At 54.7% G+C, this 20,724-nt stretch overlaps 8 protein-coding genes across 8 annotated transcripts; 4 read left to right on the forward strand and 4 right to left on the reverse strand.

Annotated features, from left to right (window-relative positions):
* Positions 1–881: 881 nt before the first annotated feature.
* On the forward strand, positions 882–2,320 carry EsH8_II_001467 (uncharacterized protein; the record flags this gene model as incomplete). The annotated part of the gene is made up of 3 exons (XM_083264765.1): positions 882–966; positions 1,294–1,765; positions 1,831–2,320. 3 exons carry the CDS (start codon positions 882–884, stop codon positions 2,318–2,320), a joined length of 1,047 nt encoding a protein of 348 aa, XP_083122087.1.
* A 511-nt stretch (positions 2,321–2,831) lies between these two features.
* On the reverse strand, positions 2,832–4,273 carry EsH8_II_001468 (tyrosinase family protein; the record flags this gene model as incomplete). The annotated part of the gene is made up of 6 exons (XM_083264766.1): positions 2,832–3,025; positions 3,134–3,224; positions 3,296–3,507; positions 3,563–3,852; positions 3,907–3,920; positions 3,989–4,273. 6 exons carry the CDS (start codon positions 4,271–4,273, stop codon positions 2,832–2,834), a joined length of 1,086 nt encoding a protein of 361 aa, XP_083122088.1.
* Positions 4,274–7,438: 3,165 nt separating this feature from the next.
* Positions 7,439–8,158, forward strand: EsH8_II_001469 (uncharacterized protein; the record flags this gene model as incomplete). The annotated part of the gene is made up of 2 exons (XM_083264767.1): positions 7,439–7,638; positions 7,720–8,158. 2 exons carry the CDS (start codon positions 7,439–7,441, stop codon positions 8,156–8,158), a joined length of 639 nt encoding a protein of 212 aa, XP_083122089.1.
* A 215-nt stretch (positions 8,159–8,373) lies between these two features.
* On the reverse strand, positions 8,374–9,201 carry EsH8_II_001470 (uncharacterized protein; the record flags this gene model as incomplete). Its single annotated transcript, XM_083264768.1, has 1 exon — positions 8,374–9,201. One exon carries the CDS (start codon positions 9,199–9,201, stop codon positions 8,374–8,376), a length of 828 nt encoding a protein of 275 aa, XP_083122090.1.
* A 3,255-nt stretch (positions 9,202–12,456) lies between these two features.
* Positions 12,457–12,657, reverse strand: EsH8_II_001471 (uncharacterized protein; the record flags this gene model as incomplete). The annotated part of the gene is made up of 1 exon (XM_083264769.1): positions 12,457–12,657. One exon carries the CDS (start codon positions 12,655–12,657, stop codon positions 12,457–12,459), a length of 201 nt encoding a protein of 66 aa, XP_083122091.1.
* Positions 12,658–13,388: 731 nt separating this feature from the next.
* Positions 13,389–13,715, forward strand: EsH8_II_001472 (uncharacterized protein; the record flags this gene model as incomplete). The annotated part of the gene is made up of 1 exon (XM_083264770.1): positions 13,389–13,715. The coding sequence occupies one exon, from the start codon at positions 13,389–13,391 to the stop codon at positions 13,713–13,715; it is 327 nt and encodes a 108-aa protein (XP_083122092.1).
* Positions 13,716–16,862: 3,147 nt separating this feature from the next.
* On the forward strand, positions 16,863–17,936 carry EsH8_II_001473 (uncharacterized protein; the record flags this gene model as incomplete). Its single annotated transcript, XM_083264771.1, has 1 exon — positions 16,863–17,936. The coding sequence occupies one exon, from the start codon at positions 16,863–16,865 to the stop codon at positions 17,934–17,936; it is 1,074 nt and encodes a 357-aa protein (XP_083122093.1).
* A 392-nt stretch (positions 17,937–18,328) lies between these two features.
* EsH8_II_001474 (uncharacterized protein) lies at positions 18,329–20,128 on the reverse strand (the record flags this gene model as incomplete). Its single annotated transcript, XM_083264772.1, has 1 exon — positions 18,329–20,128. The coding sequence occupies one exon, from the start codon at positions 20,126–20,128 to the stop codon at positions 18,329–18,331; it is 1,800 nt and encodes a 599-aa protein (XP_083122094.1).
* Positions 20,129–20,724: the final 596 nt, after the last annotated feature.

Here is a 20,724-nt window from a genome sequence, read left to right on the forward strand (position 1 = left end):
GATCTCGTTTGCTTTGATGTACCCAAGCACGGGTTTCTGAGGGGAAAGGGTAGGAGAGGAAGAACAGCGCGACATTCCACAAGGAGGGGGGTTATCTGTCATCACCCATGCACGCTCAGTCGCTCAGGCTCCAGAACGCTGCAGAAGGATAAAGGAAGAACTGGGGCAGTGGAAAGAAAAGAAACGCTACAATGAGGTCAGCAAAAAAGAAGCAATCTTGCCTGCTCCGAGAATTACATTGGTTTGCCATTTATTTTTAAATTGTCAGGGTGTTTCTCTTGCGCACATTGATCGGATGATCGGCTTGTGGAGCACTTTACCTGATGAAGGGTAAAAGCTGGGGGAACTTGAGTCAAGAGTAGGGGGGATTCTTCATTGAATAACTTACACAAATCGGTGAACAGGGAACCTGGCCCAGAATGTCACGCCAGTTCAGTGGTCTGTCTCTCCGAGCCGAACGCCAGTGCTTCTGCATCAAAGAAGCAACATCGCCAAGCAACAAACACTAAATTAGTTTTGTCGCATACGTTTCCGGAGTGCACACCAAATCCTACCTGTGCAGGGGCCCCGGGGGCTTACGGCTGCTATGCTTTGAGGAAAGGAACAAACTGCAGGGTGTGGCGTGCACCACTTTCTTAAGCTACTCAACCCCCCCCTGGTCCGTTCATCTCGAAGCAGATTTACCTCGCCATTTATCATTCCCTTGATTTCCCTCCCCCGTTCGCAGTCTTTCATTCTTCTATATTGCTTGTCCGACATCAATCAAGCCTTCCAGTCGACGGCTGAGACTTTCGAGACTCCGCACAGCCGACCTCGACGTTCGAAAGGGCCCCGAGTATGCAAACGGCAACGGCTCCGATCCTCGAGCTTCTCGGTTGACAATGGGTTCCATATTCGAATTGATCGGCAAGACCGACAACCTCCATGACCCCGAGCCGGCTCTCAACCAGCGACCGGCGGTCCTGGGTATGGTGATTTCCTTTTTGGTAAGCGACATTGCCGTAAACCCAGCCAGCAGCTTGGTTTATTCTAACAATGATTTCAGATAGCCGCCTGGATCTGTGGTCTAGCAAGACTCTATGTCCGTGTCTATGTCTCCCGATGCCCAGGATGGGATGATTTCTTCGTAGTGCTGTCCCTGGTAGGAGACCCATGGTTGCCAGTCTCGAATGCCATTGTCTAACTTCTTCGGCGTAGTTGACCAGCTTGCTTTTGTCAGCCGCAACATGTGCAGGTTCGTGCGCCGTCCATCGTTTACTCACGTAGGATGTCGTTGCTAACTCTTCAACACAGCCACGGAATATGGACTAGGACAGCACTTCCTTTTACTTGGGGTTGTCGGAATGCAGTTGTTCATCAAATCCTTTTACATATGCAATGGAGCATACCCCATGGCCACCGCCCTCATCAAGCTGGCCTTACTTTTCCAATATCTCCGCCTGTTTGAACGTGGATCAAAATCCCGATTCGTCACCATATTTATCATCGTAATCACGGCCCTCTGGGGGGTGGCGTACTCATTCATTGCCTGGGTCCCGTGCATCCCCGTATCGGCCTTTTGGGATTTGACCGCGGAAACCAATGCTCGCTGGGCTTTCGGCTCGCACGACCCTGTCATCTTTGCTCGCAGCTTCGAGAGCCACGTCGGAATGAACGTGGCCCTGGACCTTATTGTATTTGCGATACCCCTTCCTCTGTTTTTCAAGGCGGGCCTTCGCCCAAAGTCTCGCCTGGGCCTGCTTGGCCTTTTTGCCATGGGTGTTCTGTAAGTTCTCCTCTGCTGGAAGTGCTTCGCAACTTGGCACAGCTAGCTGACTTGACTCTCGCCAGTGTGAACATTCTCGGAATCTTCCGTCTCGTCGGCATCAGAAGAACCAGGGCCGGAACCTACCCGACACTGGACCCGAGTTGGTACGGCTGCGTTCCCATCGTCCTTGCTGCCGTCGAGATCAACTTGGCTACCATCTGCGCGTCGCTTCCCGTATTCTGGCCGTCCTTGAAGAGCAACATTGTCAAGATCTTCATCACGAAGGAGATTGAGATTACATCTGAGATACGTCGCCTCAGCAGTCTTCCGGACGAGGAGGTCACCGCTGAGCTGCGCAACTTTTCGCCACAGAAGCCTATCAGGGCTCTGACAATAGATCGCCAAGCTGGATGGTACACCGAGACAGTGAGCATGACGAGGACGACCAAGATTGAGGTCGAGTCGAGGGGATTGGTATCCAAACAGAGCGAAAAGTCTCTGATATCTGAAAGTTTCAAAAAGTTTGTGGACGATGAAGATTCGCAGCATCGCCTTGTTTCTTCTAGTAAATAGTTTTCATGATGGTAGAGAGTACAATACAGGGAAACCCACACGGCGTGGCTATCGGATTCACAAGGACATTCCATCTTCGCCATTACAACCCAGTACAGCCTGGAAGTGGTTCGTCACCCCCCTGATGCGTTATGTTCATAATTGCGGGGCTGTCCTACCTCCCTGCACACGACTCCCTTGTCATCAAAAAGGCGTTTTTTGATTATTTTGAGACATTATTCAACGTCACCATCTGCAGCCAAATGAGTCTCTGGCCATCTCTGCAGAAAGGCCTCAGTTTTTTTTGGTTTGGACACAAAACACTATCTCAGTTTTGAGTTTGTATCATCAAACTTTAATACGCAAGCTGCCACCTTCCACTCACGGACGCTTTCTCAAACTGCGGCTCAACTCAATTCAACTTCGGCATGGATGGAGGAGACATCTTCTTTCGGACACTAAGGGATGGGCATTCTTCATGATATTATATGCTACCAATGCAAGCCCGTGGGGCTTGAAACGATATTACTTATTACTTATACTCGTAGCAAAATGGCCCCCCTTGGATGTCCATGACCTCGCTGACAAGCACGTCCTCTCCAAAATTGGGAAACTTCAATGGGTATTGCAAGGTGATGTTCTCGTACGGGACATCGCCAAAGAAGTTGAATGGGTACGCGAACATGGCGTCCGGGCCGCCGATAGCGGTCTTGCGCGCGGGCCAGTCTATGACCGTAGTTAGCGACAGGGTTCAGGCGCCAGGTTATAAATGGGGACCGGGCCAATGCTCGGACGGCACTGGAAAGATGTCAATTATGATTCGATGAAGCTTACCTCGGCGTTGCCAGTCGTTCCAGATCTTGTCCACGGCGCCATGGACGAAGTAGAAGAGCGGGTCGCCAGGGGAAGAATACATGTCGGCGTTCTGGTTCATAGATATGTGAAATTAGCCAACAACTACACGAGAACAAACCCTTGAAGATGATTGCTTCTTACCTCGCCAACCTGGCCGCCAATGCCGAGGTGCATGCCCGCATGAAGAGTCATGCCACTGAGCTCGAAGTTGTAACCCTGGATGTGGAGGGACAAATCGATGTAGGTAGGCGCAGAGAGGGCACGCTCGATGATTTCGTCTCTCATAGCGCTGGCAGCAAGGGTTGGGCTGAAGTCGCGACGCAGGCAATGGGGTTGCGACACGACAGAGGAACCTGTTCTTTCGGTCAGCATTAAGAGCTTGGGGTTGAGACGATAGGATCGCCGTACCAAGGCCCATGGGAACGGTCAGGTTCGCAAATGGACCCTCTTGGACACATCCGCCACCAGTTCTCCCTGGAATCTCCGTCGGCGTCTTAACGGGGAATTCCACGTCGTCACTGACGTCTTCAATGTATGGGCCGTTGCCTCCAAACCCGTAGGTATTGTCGAAGATGGGCGAATTCACGAAGCCCTCGGCGGTATTGTCAAGGCTTATGTCCCAGTAGGGGAGAGTGCCCTTGTAGGAGCACCTGCTTCGCAACTCGGACTCGAAAAGATACACCATCCAGCGATGCCAACTACAACACATTAGTGTGAAAGTCTTATAATTCTGAAGGCTTGGAGTTGCTCACGGGAGGAAAGGGCCCTGGAGAAGCTGTTAGATCACCAACCTCATTTGGAAGGATGATTCATGCAAACTAGGAATTAACTCACATTGAAGTGCACCTGCTCAGTCACATAGATGTGCAGGCCCTGGAAGTCATCATATCGTGTCTTCGCTCCAGGCCACAAGTCGTTACCTTCAGAAGGCAGAGACATCAAGCACTTGATAGCACCGATGTAATCCAGTCTTTGCTCCAATGAGAGTTGCCGCCATTCGTGTCTAATGAGCGGGTTCTCGCAGCGGCCCGTGTTGGTGTTGTTGGCCGGGGCAGCCGTGACGGACCCAAGGCTCGCAAGGACAAGGGTGGCCGAAGCCAAGGACATCGAGAGATGCATGTCTACCGGGGGAAATACAGCGCAACCTAGATCTGAAACCTCCAATTTCGATTTTGAATCTAAAAGAAATGCCGGCCTTTGTGCGAGGACTATCAGGAAGAATTCTTCGTCATTCCGACGGCGGGTTTTGGTGGCTATATACAACACAGCACAGCACCCTTCGACACACTCACCCGGTGCCCTATGAATACAACCTCAGTGCGTTGGCCCGGGCAGTTGGACCCCGGTTGCAGGAAAATAAATTGAAGCTGTCAGCATCTGCGGCACTCAGACGTATAATGGTGGCCTATATTGCCATTCATGTCAGACCGCTTACATGCTGCTTCGAGAATTGAGTATAGCTTGGTTACAGTCCTTTCGCAAGAGGCATTTGCTCCGCAGTATTACAGCAGAACCTCCCACAATACAGACCTATTAATCGGTTGTGTTGGTCATTATCGGGTTGTGGTTCGATGGGACGATGTGCGGAGGCTCCCTGAAGACCCGCCCTGTATGCCTGTCCTCAACGCTCTTCGACCCTTGCTCTCGAAAAGTTTTCCGGGGACCCTGTTCGCCCAACGTGATCACACCAAGCTATCGGAGCCCCCCTGATGGGCAGAGGAAATGAGTCTCAGCTAGGGCAGACGTTGTCGGTGGGCTGGGTGGGTTCCTGAGCGCAGCATAAGGTTTGATTGCAACTTCGCAAAGATTGCCCAACTAACTTGCCATGGGCATCTTTGAGAAACAACGAGAACGCCATTCTGATCTCCCTGGCCCCAGAAAAAATTCTTCTATTTAGATCACGAAGGAAAGTTCCAGGGACCCAAAGCAGGCGGAAGCCCGCAGCTCGGGGGTCGTGCCTTAGTGTGCCGTATCGAGAACAGGCAAGCACCATGCCCCTGTCGTTGCCAAATGGCTTACGGGGCCGGATGGAACCTCTCATCATTACAGAATGACGAGTCCAATTTGAATTCGTGCCAAGACGAGAGGCGGGTCTGGCACGGATATAATCGCGGGGAGACAGAGTTTGTGGATCGATTTGATGCGCATCAGATAAATGGTTTCCCATCGCCGTACCGATCAAATGATGCAAAAGATATCCGCATCTTAATCTTAGCAATCACCCGCAAAGTCCATCTGATAACTTCATTACTCGATACCTTCATTGGCAAGCGAAATGATACTGAGGTGGCGGGAGTCAGGAGCCTCATGTCATGACTGGATACCTAAATGCAGTCCGTTTCCGAGACCGACATGCTAGGGCAATTGATTGTTTTCCGTCTTGTGAAATAAAAAATTCCATCCATCACTGGCATTCTTGTCAGGACAGCGATCGTCTGGGTCTGGGGTCCAAAAATAACAATATTTGAGGAATTCTGAAGAAAGAGCCCGTCATAAGCGACATTGCCAACAGTGCCTAGAAAAAGCCGACACGGGAGGGGAAGTTATCCTCGGCCTCAGCGACACCCATGAGTGTCGCGGAAATCTCGCATTTGCGGCCAAGGATCGGAGAAGTTGGTGGTTTGTGGCTGAAACTCCGCCTGGCCAGACAAGGTCGGCTGCGATAGAGTCTTCCCCGGCAGGCCTCCCCAATGCAAAGGATCGAATGCTGGCTAGCGGCAACTTGCCAAGAGGCAAAACCAACAACAAATAACATGCCTCGAATCCCCAGCGCCAGGAGTCAAAACAAGTGGTTGAAATTCCCACGTATTTCGCGTGTCAAATACCAAATAAAAGCAGTCTCCTCGTATTCCAACCTGAAGCTCAGGATTTGGGAGAACAACGGGTGTAATATTGGCAATGGCTGAACTGACTCACTGTGTACTACAAGTGGCCCTTTTATGGCCATCCTCTTCCCCTGCAGCCGAATTAGGGCTTCTCTTGAACGAACGTTGAACACTGGCCAGAGTAGGCCCTAATAGTGTGTGCCTGCATTCGCGAAATGACCATTCTCGGTCCAGCGTCAGAAGTACCCTGTTCGCCGCGTTATGATGCTGCACAGCCGAATACCTGCTGCACCCAATCCGATTTTGATACATACCAACAACCGGGGTTTCTGTTAAGCATTGTAACCCACCGGGTTTCCTCTTGCGTGCGTCTGCGGCACAGACAGACTCGACCGGTCAAGAATCGATGCCGAGTATCTCGCAAGATGCGGGTGCGAGGAAGGGTGTGCAGCAAAGGATTTGCATATAGCATTCGCCCCTCCCCATCCATTCAACATGAGACTTTTGCGCATTTCACACCAGGTCTTTGTCTTTGGATTTTTCCATTTACCCTTCCTTCTTGTGTCGCCGCTTACGTTTTCTTGCAGCTGGGTTGCACGCCGAACGCCTAAGCCATGGTCGACGCCGGGGTGGGGGGCAGCATCCATTTCAAGGACTCGCCTGGATATGCGGGCGACAGGACGCTGCATCTAAACGCGGCGCTGATTGTCTGCACCACGCTCGTAGTAGGGCTCAGATTGTACATTAGGGCCTTCATGTCGAAAGCTTTAGGCGCGGATGATCTTCTCGCGTTTCTGGCCTTTGTGGGTTCTTTTTGCTTTACCCCTATCCCGCCGAAGACTCCAAATTTAACATGGAAGCTTACAGGGTCTCATTATTTCACTCTCTGCTATGGATATTAGGCGTAGGTTATCGCTTATTTGCAGCTTATAATCGTATGGCTAAGGCTCGTCGTGTGCAGTTGTGCAATACGGCACCGGAGCCCACATAGAAGCCGTGCCTCAAAATGACTTGGCTATATGGTTCGAGGTACGAGCTGGATCCGCCCATAAGATGGACAAACTGACGAATGCTCCCCAGTCCCTGGCTACACAGACTTTGATCTATTTTCTTGGGACTGGCATGATGAGGCTGTCGATTGTGGCATTTCTTCCGCGACTCAGTCAAGACAGTACGTACTTGAAGACTCTATCCGAGCTCAAGTCACAAGCTGATAGTTGATCATCAGAGACTTACATATTACTTGTTTACGTCACCGGGTTTTTTGTTGTCGCGCAGACCGTTGGATGTTTCTTCTATCGGCTCACAGAGTGCAGTCCTATAGCGTATGCCAGCAAACATCCATTTTCTCCAAGAAGCTTGTCCGAACATACTGACAACCAAACCTTGAGTTAGAGATATATGGAAGCCCCCTTTTATCGCGGGACTGAACTGCGTGCCCCCAGAGGCGGAAAGAACCATGATGGTGGCCCATCAAGTCATTGGTCTGGTCCTCGATTTTGCCCTCATGGGCCTACCGATCTGGGTTGTGTACACCAAAATGCTCTTTTCTCAAAGAGCATTTCAAGTCATCATGATATTCAGCGCGGGAATCTTTGTGATAGTCACCGGTTGCATCCGTCTGGTTATGCTTGAGTCGTCGCTGTTTTTGGCTGATCCGTAAGTTGGATGCTACGTTGGCTACCGCGCTGACGATTGTTTATTGTGCCAACAAGCTCCGGCTAACCCATTTAATGATAGCACCTTCAACATGTCAACCATTGGCGTCTGGACCGATCTCGAAGGACACATTGGCCTCTGGGTCGCCTCATTCCCCGCACTGCAGCCTCTCGTTCGCATCGTGTCTTACAAGCTTGGTTTCCGCAGCAAGCTACAGAGCTACGGCAAAGACGGTCAATCAAATACTGGGGGAGGTGGTGGAACAAGGCCCAAGTCCGGTACCTGGTCAGGTGTGGCACGTAGCAAGGGATACATGCGCAACGGAAGCGGAGTAGACGCCGATAGCAACAGTGAGCGCGGCATTATGCCACAGGACGACAAGGGTATAGAGATGGAGAACCGACTGTCTGGGATTCACAGGCAGGTTGATGTTGAAGTGAGGGTGGAGGAGGGGCCGGTTCGGGAATCCCGCTCAACATACACATCAGGAAACGGGTCCAAGAGCTGGGTCACTACTTGAAATATGACAGCTATCTTCTTGCTGGGGTATTGTATTGTTACGAGAGTACAGCCACTCGGGCATCTACCAAACTTAAAAGCTGATCCTGAAAAGCGGACAACATTGCACGCCTGAACGAGAACGACGGTCGGTGCGCAGCTGTAGAAGTTCGCAAAACCATAGTGAACCGGAGTCCACACGCAGAATCATCATGTTGACGATTGGAATTTCATACATTAGTCGTCACCTTCGTCATCGCTGTCCTCCCCGTCGTCACCGCCGCCTTTATCCTCGCCTTCGTCGTCATCGCCACCCTCCCCTCGAAACGCATTCGGAGTCACAGCAACTGCTCGATTCGAACTGGCCACCGGTTGGCCCGCCGTCGCAGCCACGGCCCCGAACCCCGCAGACCTGGCATTCCCAAGCCGCGCAGTAAAGGGGCCAAACCCTCGCTCGTGGAACCCGAGACTCGCCCCCGGGTTGCCGGGGTTCCTCACCGCGCGCTCGGACAGCGCCCACCCCATGACCGCGTTCGCATTCGTGGCCTCCGGCCCCAGCCCCAGGGTGGCGTCGAGGCAGTTCTCGCACAGAAAAGTGTAGGTCAGAGAAGTAGCGTTGACGGACACACCCTCGGCGATGGGTCGGACGGCAAAGTTTCCCTTCACCTCGGGCGGGTTGTCTTCGTCGGTGGCCTGTCGAAAGGCCGCCATGACGCCCCCTTGGCCGTCCGGCCACGCTGCGAGGATGAAGTTGCCCTCCATGTCCCCCGTCAGACCCATGGCGCCCCAACCTGCGCCATTGACCAGCGGAAACGAGAGCTGGCCGATGAAGGACGACGAGGCCTCCTCGGGCAGGGCCATTGCGAACGCGAACTGGGTCCGGGCGCCGAAGAAGCGCTCCATGGAAAGGCCAGTGGCCTGGTCTATGAACGGCGCGCTCTGCTGCGACGTCGAAGAAGTCGGGTCCTCTGCTTTCGCTAGCGTGTTGATGAAGCAAAAGAACAAGGCGAGTGTGAAGAGTCTTGGACTAAGTGCTTGCCAGAAGGATGGGGTTGGGGTAGACATGTTGTCCTGGTGGGGGGGAATGGACAGCCTTTGGTTGAGATTGAGTGATTGTGACAGTCGGCGGGCCAGCGCACGAGTGGTAGATGCGAAAACGAAGGCGCACAAGAGTCTGGATGCTTTTACACGAAACACATTCGGACGGATGTCAACTGCTATTTAACGACCACTTACCTACATACCCCTCATCCCAACCTCGAGCCAAGACGCCATCACGAAGTGACAGCTTCGTCCCATGGATGGGCGTAAGAGGAAGGTAGTGAGGCCATGTTTTACCTATGATTAGCATTTCAACATTGATCACATAATGAAGACTTGTTGGAGGGACACGATGAGGTTGTTTTGAACGATTTAGCCTCTGATATTCTAATAATAAACTGAAATGTGGGCGGCAGGCCTTAGCGACAGAACGTTACGTCAAATTTTTAAGTTGTCTGACGGCAAAGTCGTCTCGGATTGCCTGGGCCAGGGACTGGTCGTACATCATGGTTGATGTGCAGGCGTGTGGATAAGGAACCCGGAACCGTGTTCGTTTCATGTGCTATTGTCGGGAATAACCACGCCATACGGGCATTAAATCCAACCTCTCCATGAATAGTCACCGGTGTCAATTTCCTCCACTTGGATTTAAATCTATTGTTTTGGCTGGGGAGACGGATCCGGAGACACATGTCAAAACTCGGAACTTTGGAGCGAGGTTCGCGTTCGTCAACGTTTTTGACGGCTTGCTCTTTTGGATACTCGCTAAGTTCGGTTCGACACCAAACCGACTGATGTGTTTATTTGTATTTACCGCCAAAAACCTTCGGCTGTTCACGTTGAATGGCGGCCAATGTCACAATGCGGCGTTATTGCTACCGCCCAGCCGTTGACAGGGGGGGCTCGTGGCCAAGCATTTGGGGTCGGGTCGATTTTCCTTGCAGATAACTCCGGATTTTCCTCTCTCGACTGAGAACCAATGAAACCCCGAGCAAGACGCTTGAAACCCGAGGGTAGGTCGTTACTCGTAGGGGATGCGGCAAAATCTCGCGATCCCAGCCCTCGGCTGCTCTTTCCCCTGACTCACGCATCTCGGCTTGAGGGTTTTCTGTAAGAATGTGCAGGATCCGTGATATCCTGCGAGGCTCTCTGCGGGGTCAACAAGAAGAGGTACGACCTGTACCATGACGGCCATGCAGCCCAAACTGGCGCCGCCTTTGCCTTTGAAACAGAAGACGAAAATAATGATTCTGCTTTTAGCTTCCCCAGCTAATCTGGCACCCAATGTGGCACGCGTTTTTCGGCCCCCAGCCCTTTAGCGGTTGTTAAAAAGAGACGAAGGGGTGCCGCACTTGGGAGGAACAGGGGTTCGTTGCCAAAACCCACACCCCGAATCCTCTTTCGGCTGGACTTCCCCTCATCTTTTGTGGGCAGCCATGCTTGTCTGATCGACCCAGGGTTAGGGGCAGTTTCAATCTCGTGTCGACTTGCTCAAAATCGGTCTGACCTGTTACCATCTAGGGGTTTCTAATGGCGTTGGCACCCTTGGCGCGGATATTCACGCACCTGGAATTATTGCTGTGTCCAATCAAGCAAGACTACATATAGGTCGGCCACGATATCAACGACTTTCATTAGTTTGCTCCTAACTAAGCTTAATTGAGACAATGAGCAAGCGAGAACTTTCGCTCTGCTATCGATAACAACCAGAAATACTATCTTCAAATTGCTGGGCTAAAGAATGAGCGTGATAGTAGTCCGGTGTTGTTGTTCTCACTGTCGATGGTGACAACAAGGCCGCAGTACCGCCGCCTCTGGAGCCCATCCACGAAGGCTCCAATGCTGCTTTTACCACGGTGGGCAGCACTACCGCACGCTTTGACATATCTTGAGGAGGTTCCACGCCCTGCAACTTGAAGCCTTTTAGTGTTTGAAAGGCAACCTTGGATCCTACTGATGGAATGTTCCGGTTTATGAGCTGCCAATGCAGATATGAAACCACTTTCCCCTATGGCCTGTGTCAACACATCACTCGCATCTTGTGCTGTCATGTAGAATCTCTCACCATACAAGGCAAGAGACAATAAGACGCGGCTTAGCTGCTTGAGAAGACTGCTCCTATTTCTGCCGTGTAAAGGGGAGGCACCGAAGTGGATGCTGGGAATTGACAGGGAAGCAACACCAGTATGGCATCTGAGAAGGCTATTTGATCAAAGTGACTGTAAATGCACATGGATTCAAATGAGGAGATGAACTTAATTTGGTAGTCCATTACTCAATCTTCTGTTGTCTCAGTCCATTTGCAATCACTGGCAACTCGCCGTTGCGAGGACACACGAACCTCCCATCCTCTGTAACCTGCGCTATCTCTATGCGATCTTTGTTGACTCAGTCTCTGGGAAACAAAAGGTGCCTCCGTATTTGCCGCAGAGGGTGGCAATCGTCCCCTCCTATAAAGAAAAATACTTACTAGTACCCCCAAAGCACATGAACCAGACTGAAGCGCTTTCGATCAATTCGCGGGCTAATTATTCTGGCGAGCCGGTGATCAACGGGGCACCAGGGCGGTTCGGCTCCTTGTCAGCGTCCAGAGGGAGGAGTTACGCGGTGCCACGGCAGCATGCGGGCAGGAGGTGGACGCTGGGCACGCGGAATGAGAAACTGCGTCTGCTCAGACTCCAAGCTACAGCCCAGGCTCAAGTCATAACAGGCACAGGCACAGCAGATAATACGTAGCTTTTAGGGCTACGATTTGTGGATTCGGGCGGAGATGTGGTCTTTGGTAGTGACAAACATGTGTAACTAGTTTCTAGCCCCTTGTGGCTGGGTTAGCCGGCTGATAAGAGAATTTCCAACGAAATAGTTTCCTGTGACTAGTTGTTGAAATGTACCGAGGACTCAGATCAGCCTGGACCCTGTTATAGTTCTTGTAGATTACGAGATTCTTGTGTAGATTGTCGAAATGAGATGGGCTTATTGGACAGAGGCGATAATCTGCTCTTTCAACTCCAAGTGCTCACCCCTCGTCCCACGCCATCATCCCCTTATTCGCGATGTCTCTGTTCCTCTAAATTCGACGACAGCTACCCCTGAGCCGAAGCCTAATATACAGCCAGTCTCTACATAGGGGATGAAAAGTCACCTAGTACGCCACTATTCCCGTTTCATCAAACTAGGAAAAGAACAGTAGCATCTATGTCTGTCAGCTGGACATCCGTTGGTACGGGGGTTCAACGAGTTACCAAGAAATGTAGGCCCTGGCCGCCAGGTACACATCTTCTAGGCGGAGATTTCTGTGGACACCACGAAAATTCCGTCAGGGGCCGATACAGGGACCACTGGCCCGGTATGGGGCTTGACCTCGTCGGCGCTGAGGATGGTAACGGTGAAGCCTTGTGTCGTCGACTCTACGGGGGCGGCTTGCACCATGGCTGCGGCAAGAGTTGCGGCAAGCAAAACGAAGCGGGCGAACGAGGGCATTTTTGTAGGTGTTTGAACGTATGTTCAACTGAATAAGCTGTGCAGTATCGGACGAGAGACGAGGGAGAGTCGGGCGTTTGAGGTTGGATGATACCGGGAAGCACCGAGAAGCTGCAGGCTTTATAACCCATTATATCAAGTACGTAAAGATGCCCTAGTTGGTCCTCGTATCGAGTTGGTTGCCGTCGTTTTCTTCGCAACTACCTAATTGAGAAGCATAACTTGCCACCCGATGCACCCTAGTAAGACAAGCGCTTTCCCGTCACCCAATCGCTTAAAAAACTTACTCAGCTATATTGAGCTACACGGGTCTGCAGAGCGTGCTCACTCAGCATCCTACAGACTAGAACCTCCACAGAAGCACTGCTAGTCGTACGACGACTTGGTTCCAAGACAGAAATGCAACGATGTCGACTTGCTGCTCATTATAATCTTCTGTTCAACTAAGAATAGACGGTGAAGCCAGGCCAAGAAATGGCTTACTCAGACCCGTATCTAAAGAAGCAATGCTTGTGGGCCCGGCGGGGACCTATTGCTAGAAACGACAATCGTGATATTCAGTTAACATCGGGTAGCGATGGCAGTATACTGCTTGGAAGCTTAAAAACAGGTGGGTTTCCCTCCGTATCATGGCATTCAGATCACAGCCGCCATCATCAAGACCAAAATCCCAAATACCAACAATAAAAAAAAAAGTCAACGCCCTCTCACCACCGCCACCAGCCACGAAAATGCATCTCCCAACCATCATTGCGGCTTTGGCGCATGCCGGCCTCGGCTCGGCTTATTACGCCATCTACAGCAAGCAATACTGCGGGCAATCTGGCCGCGTCGAGGTCACACGATCCGGCGCAAGCCTGAACACCTGCTACAACATCGACGGCGCGGCGTCGATCCAATTCACCGAAGTCGCTGCCGGCGGGACGTGGGTCTGCGATGCGTACGACGCGGCCAACTGCCAGAACCGCGCTGTGGCGTTCTCCAGCTACAACGGCAACTCCAACTGCAACAACAGCCCGATCGGCTGGCTTTACTCCTACAAGTGTTACATCAAGTAACGGGGACGAGTGGACACAGGCTTTGAAGAAAAGAAAAGGAAAAAAAAAACATCCGGGTAGCGGGCTGGTGTCATCACTGGCAAGGGCGGCGATTAATACGTCAAGACCGGGTGGTGGGGATTTTGTGGTGTAGCTTAGATGCGGTTGTACAAGACACGAGTATTCAAACCGGGTGTTTGATTGATATTGAACGTCGGGTGATTCATCAAGCATAGCGATCCCTTTTGACCTTGCAAGGAGTGTTTAAGGCCTGAATGCGACATGTCTTGAAACTTGTAGCGCTGAATTTGCAGAACGGTTGTATTTATGTCCCCGACTTTCGATCATGATATTTTCCAAAGTGTCCCCACTTCATGGGATAAGATCCTGAAATGATCATGGTCAAAAGTGACTTAGTAGCCGTGAGGTTTGGCCGCTGAGACACCCAGCGAGTTATACCAGATTGCCCCTTTGCGGCACTTTCGAATAACGCGAAGAATGTCATCAAGAGAGCAGCAAAAAGAGAAGAAAAGAAAAAAAAAGAAAAAAAGGAAAAAAACAGGAGGGAGGCTGTAGAAGTTGTTGCTAGCAGGGCGGATCAACCTTCTTTTTGGTGTCATTGATTGAGTGGCGGGCTCGGTTCAAGCTAGGCACTAAGGTCTGCCGTGTGAACGTGCAATCCGTGCGTATCAATAGTCAATATTTTTACATAGACCAACTTGCTTGTCACTTTCAACCTTGCTCATCAAGAAGAGGTTGACGTGCTGCGGCTTGTTCAAAAGTTTCCCTGGGCGATTAGAGTAGCAGCGCTAAATCTGAGCACCCGGGGGTTCTAATACATTATAGATACTTAGTGGAGTCTCGTTGCATGATGTACGGCCACGACGGCAGCCCGCCGCAGGTCATGAGCTGGGGGAAGCCCGCAATATCTCATCCCCGCTTCCAAGCGGGCTTCACCACACTCCGGCATTGTGGCAGAGTGGTCTAATGCGCAAGACTAGAAATCTTGTTCCTTCGGGAGCGTCTGTTCGAATCAGGCCAATGTCGATCTTTTTTGCGTTTTCCGTCGCCAGGATCGTCGTCTGCTTTGTCAAAGAGCTATCCCATCAACAACCTGCATGCATTTCGCTTCTGCATTTCCCTTTTGGACCCGATGAAGACTAGAAACTCGAGACTGGAGATTGATGCCCCTTCGCCCCCTTTCCTTTTTCCCTCTTTAAATGCACCATTCCTTACATAAGCCCTCGCGAGCCACCACGGGAGAGCCACCGCCTCGTCTCATGTCCACGCCGCCTCAACTTCAGCCAAATGAGCATGAACCGAACAATTACACACTCGTCGTCCCGCATTCCAGCCCACCCACACGCCAGGCTCAAGCCCTCCGATCCCAGACAAATCGTGCCAAGCCGCTGCCCGAATTACCGTGGCACGGGAAAGCAGAGCCTCGTGCAGGATCCAGGGCGAGCGCGCGCCATCCGTGTCTCTGTGTTACCGTTGTATCACCCACACCCAGCAGCCATCAAGCCGACCCGTCACACCCGCCCCTGGGATCTGTCTGCCTCAAGCTCGTATAACTCATTACCATGAACAGCAAGCGCTGTCCGACACACCCACGACGATGCCAGCGCACCGAGCAGCATGACTGGCGCTCCCCGGCCCTCCACCAGGAGTCGTTCGCCGGGGGAAGATCATGCCCCGTTGCGTCGAGGCATACCGGCAAACAGACTGAAGCCACATCACAGGGTCCAGATGGCACTAGCAAGAAGCCAATTTTCTCCTCGCCTCCCTCATTCGCTCGCCGGTTCCAGCCGCACCGCGCGATGGCCCGTTGGGTGCGCGCAGACCTGACCTCCAATCTATGCTACTGCTGCACCTGCAGCCTCTCAAAGCTCAAAGTGCCGTAGCTGCACGATTCCCTCCTTTTGTCCCTATCAATAGTGGGCGGTGGGCGCCCGACCGACTACGCCGGAGACGGCCAGCCACGCTCGCGCTAAACAACAAGGTTGACAAGCTGAACCCGCTAGCCTGGCAATGTTGCGGGGGGAGCGGCGCAGAGAGCCAGGCAGATGCAGGCAGATGCAGCAGTGATATGCGCCCATGGCACTCCTGGAGATCGGTCGCCCGGCGGGGAGAGGCCGACGACAGACAGACAGACGCGATAGGGTTCGAGTGAAGCTCTTGCATGTCGGCCTGCCGTTGGCTGCTGTTGCATGCCTGGCACGCGAAATCCGCGACTTCGACTGGCCGGCCGCCCTCGACGCCGGAATGCTGGAGCGTCACCGGCGATCCGGCCAACCGCAGCCCGTTCCCGACACACACGTACATCGGGAGCCTCACCATCTCTATCTAAAGGCACCATGTCTACCTTTCCCTGGGGGAGGGGGGAGTACAGAAAAAGAAAGAAAGGGCGAAAACAAAAAAAGCCTCGAACAAAAAAGGAGAGTCTCGATCTTGCCATCTAGAACGGTGGAGAGGTGCGAAGCGAGTCATCTACAAGTGTGCTACAGCCGCATGTCTAGCTCTGTCTCTCTTCCCAATGTCCATCTCTCTCTCTCTCCGCCCCACACCCTATTCCCTACAAGGCTTTCTCTCCCTTTGTTTCCACGCCTACCGAAGGCCGCCAGGGCTGAGATGCAAAGTGCGCCTCGCGAGCGCGCCAATTTAAACCCACCATGCCAGGGCATCGTCTCGGGACTAGCCAGCGCCCGGCGCCCATCGCCCATCTCGCGTCCCCGCGCCACTCAGCCCAGAAGCTTGTCAGGCCTGATGGCAGAGATGGGGACCGGGGGGGGGAGGATCCAGCAACTCGACCTAGCGAGACCCTCGTCGGGGCTGGTCTCCGTTCACGACGTTTGGTTCCTGTGTCTCTGAATCGAGGTGCTTTGTTCGGGTAAAGTGAGCAGCCTACTCTCTCCTCCACCTGCGTGAGCGCGGAAGGTGGTCCAGACCCCCCCCTCCGTATCTTGATCTGGACTCTCTCGACTACTTATACCATCCTCATCTCGCTCCTCCCGACACAGCAGCCTGCCACCCTTGCCCCCTTCCCCAAGCCTCTCCGCGGCCTCTCTTCCTCTCTCCCAGAGAAACAAAGACCAAACTCACACATCAAAAGATCAAAAGAGCACGAACACGAGCAAAGAAAAACCACCCACCCCGAACCTCGCCAAGATGCTCTCAAAGCCCATCCTCCAGGCCCTCCCGGCCCTCCTCCTCCTCCACCTCCCCGCCGCCGCCGTCGCCGACTCGCCGCAAAACTTCGACGCGGCCGTCCCCATCAACGCCGTCCTGTTCCCCGGCGCCGGCTCCTCCCTCCTCAGCTTCGGCGCCGCCGCCGCGTGCGACGCCGGCCTCAAGGGGTGCGACTCGCTGTGCATCCCCACGTCGGGCACCTGCTGCAACACGGGCACCGGCGGGTACTGCGAGTCGGGCAAGTACTGTGACCAGGGCGGGTGCTGCCCGAACGGCAAGACGTGCTCGGGCGCCCCGAGCGGCTGCAGCACCGGCAAGGTGCTGTGCAACAGCTTCTGCATCCCCTCGGGCACCGTGTGCTGCCCGAGCGGCGGCTACTGCGACGCCGGCGAGACGTGCACCAGCGACGGCTACTGCAAGAAGTCGGGCGGCAGCGACACGTCGACGTGCGCCTCGTCCGAGACCGCCTGCGGCACGGGATGCATGCCGTCCGGCAGCGTGTGCTGCCAGACCTTCTACTGCGACGCCGGCGAGACGTGCGCCGCCAACAAGAAGTGCAACACGGGCGGCGGCGGCGGCGGCGGAGGCGGCACCTGCAAGACGGGCGAGACGCCCTGCGGCACCGGGTGCATGCCGACCGGCCAGGTCTGCTGCCAGACCTTCTACTGCGACGCCGGGCTGGCCTGCGCGGCCAACAAGAAGTGCAGCAGCGCCGGCGGCGGCGGCGCCGCCACGTCGTCCACGGCGCTGCGCACCACCCAGGCCGTCAGCCCGACCACCACCCTCGCGGCGGCCGACCCGAACGCCACCACCACTGGCAAGGTCGCCGCCGCCACGACCAAGGTGATCGTGCCCGGCGGCGGCGGCAACGGCGACGACGACGTATCGTCCAGCTCCTCGTCCAGGTCGACGACGCGGACCGTCGCCGGCCAGGGGGCGACCACCACGGTGCTGTCCACCACCACCAGGCCGGCCGGCGCGCCCGGCTGGGTCCACGTCGACGGCGCCGTCCTGGTCGCGGGATTGTTGGCGGCGGCGCCGCTGGTCATCTAGATAGACGGAGAGGTAGTTTTCAAGACAACGTTTCATGGTTATATGGTTACTTGTGTCACGCGCGCGCGGGATCAAGAGAGTGCTCCTTCCTCACCCCCATTGTAGATCGACGGAATTGGATTCAGTCTATATCTGAATGTAATATACCACCATCCCTCCAGCCTCCCACCTCCCCAACTCGATAATAACAAACGCTATCCAACGCCCGAGACGCACTCATGTTCATGACTCTTTGCCAAAACGCCAAACTTTTGTGCCCGTGTAGATGATGCTGAAAAAAGTATGCCCACACGCCCCCCCGTGCACGGTGCTACCGGAAGGAATGATGCTGCCCGCGCCCCGACAAATGTTTTCGTGATAAAAAGGGGAAAAAAGAAAAAAGAAAAATAGTCCTACAGGTACCTGGGCCGCATCCACTCGACGTTGCGGAGGCCCAGGTTGAGCCCGTTGCTGGCCCACCACTTACGCACGAGCTCCTGGTCGCCGATGCTGTCCTCCAGCGCCTCCTCAATGTCGCACGTCCTGTACTCGACGCGGTGTTTGCGCCCCTCCATGCCGTCGAGCTCGCCGTACGCGAACTTGCGCCACCACTCCAGCACTCCAATGTGCTGGTGGATCGTCGGCTGGACGAGCACCTCGCCGTCAAAGGCGACCTTGTCGTCGCCCTTGAGCTTCCGCCAGAGCTCGAGGACGTCGACCTGGCCCCATCGCGACGCGATCTTGGCCACGCCATCCCCGTGGGCCACCGGTATGCCAGAGGCCATCCACCAGCGGATGACGTCGACCTGGCCGTGCTGGGCCGCCCAGAGGAGGGATTTGCCGGGCCTCAGCACAATGGCGTCGTCTTGAGCGGCGGCATCCCGCCACCACTCCAGCACCAGCAGGTGGCCCTTCCCGCTGGCCTGTTCGAGGGCCGCCTCGGTAAAGCGGAGGGGCAGGCCGGAGCGCCGCCACCACCAGTCGAGAACCTGGATGTAGCCGTTCTTCGACGCGCCATCCAGGGCCTCGGCGTCGTATAGTTGTTGATGTTGGCCGCGGAAGTACCGGCTCTCCTTCCAGTAGTCCAGGACGTCGGGCCGGCCAAAGTAGGCCGACGCCTTGGTCGCCAGGACCTTGCCGTCAAAGGCCTGGAACAGGTCCGGGCGGTTGGCCTCCATCCAGGCGAGCACGTCGATGAGCGAGAAGCGGATGAGAAGCTTGATGACGAGCGCGGGCAGCTCGTGGAAGGTGGGCGGCGACTGGAGCAGCTTCTTGCAGATGGAGGTCGTGTCGCAGGTGAGAACGAGCCATTCCAGCTCGTGCTCGTAGACCTTGAGCGGGTCGTTGCGGTCCCTGGGCTGCAGGGTCCAGGGGTGCGGCATGTGCAGGTTGGTGAAGATGCCCAGGGCCTGTGCGAGCTCCCAGTCGCCGGCGTAGTCCAGGATGATGGTCCAGATCTCGGGCGGCAGGTTCGAGTACACCCGGGGGTCGCCCGAGGCGAGGTAGCCGAGGTGGGTGACGACGTCGACGTCGCGGCCGAGACCAAGCAGGTCGGCCTGGTTCTTGATGATGCCCAGGACGTCGTTGAAGCCGTTCCAGTTGACGATCCGCTTCGGGTTCTTGTGGGAGTCGTCGTAGTGCCACAGAATCGGTGGCATGGCCCGTATCCAGGGCCACTTGCTGTTGATCTTGTTGAGTTGCCTCTTCGTGACCGGGTTCTCCCACATGTGCGTGCTCATTCCGGGGACGAGCAGAATCTTCTTTGCCGTATCCCAGCCCCTCAGCACCTCGAGAAGGAACGTGTCCGCGATCCCCGCCATCATCTTGGCAATGTTGTCGGCATCAATTGGGGCCAGGACGAGGAGGTCCGCCCACTCGACTAGCTCGAACGCCTGCTGACGGTAAAACTCGATGTCGTCGGCGTCGGAGTCGGCGGCGGCACGTGACGGGAGGAGTGGCGGGCTCATGGAGCGGTTTTGCATGGTGATGACGGTCTGGCTCAGGCGTGGGACGGCATCGTCGACGATGGCGCGCATCTCGATGGCCGAGCTCTTGGAGAGCCGGACGACGAGGGCCTGGGCCCATGATATGTCGCGGGGCCCGTTTGCGGCGACCAGCAGGTGGAGTTTCCGGTCGCGGGGCTTGAAATGGAGGGACGAGGACGAGGAGGCGCTCCTCGTTATACGGAGCGGTAGGGGGTCTGGGGGATCCATTGGAGCATGCTGTAGCGGCACTCGAGGAGGGAGACGGCGACGTTGGGGAGCCGTTCGGTCGACGGCCGGTTCGTAGAGGATGGTGGCGATTTCCGACGGCGGTAAAATGTCGTCGGGCAGCGGGCGCGCAATCGAGAGTGTTCGTTGAATTTGCCGCTTGCTGGAAAAGTCGAGGTGGATAGGCGGGAGACGAGCAGATAAGATCGGGGGTTCGTTCGGTCGATGGCGGCCGCTTAGTTAAACACCCGGAAAATAGTCGTCGGCGAGGGGCGGTGGAGAGAGGACGGAGAGACGATGGAGACTAGAGGGTTCAAAGGAATCGGCTTTCGTGGTGAGTCTCCGTCGGGTCGGTCAGGCTGAAGGAGTCAAGAGTGGATGTTTGTCGGTCGTTGGTGGTGTGTTGCGTTGTGTGGTTTGATTAGATTGTGGGTGCGTATGGCGTATGGTGGTGTATGGTGTAGCGTAGGTAGCGTAGCGTTGGGTATGTCTGCAGAGCAGGCAGAGGTGTCCAGTAAATTATCCGGTACGGGTATCGGTACAGCTCAGCTCAGATCAGCGAGTGGTATCCGCAAGGCCTCGACTGCGGTGAAGAGAGA

The sequence above is a fragment of the Colletotrichum jinshuiense genome, chromosome 2, assembly GCF_051148585.1.
Source record: "Colletotrichum jinshuiense chromosome 2, complete sequence".
NCBI lineage: Eukaryota > Fungi > Ascomycota > Sordariomycetes > Glomerellales > Glomerellaceae > Colletotrichum > Colletotrichum jinshuiense.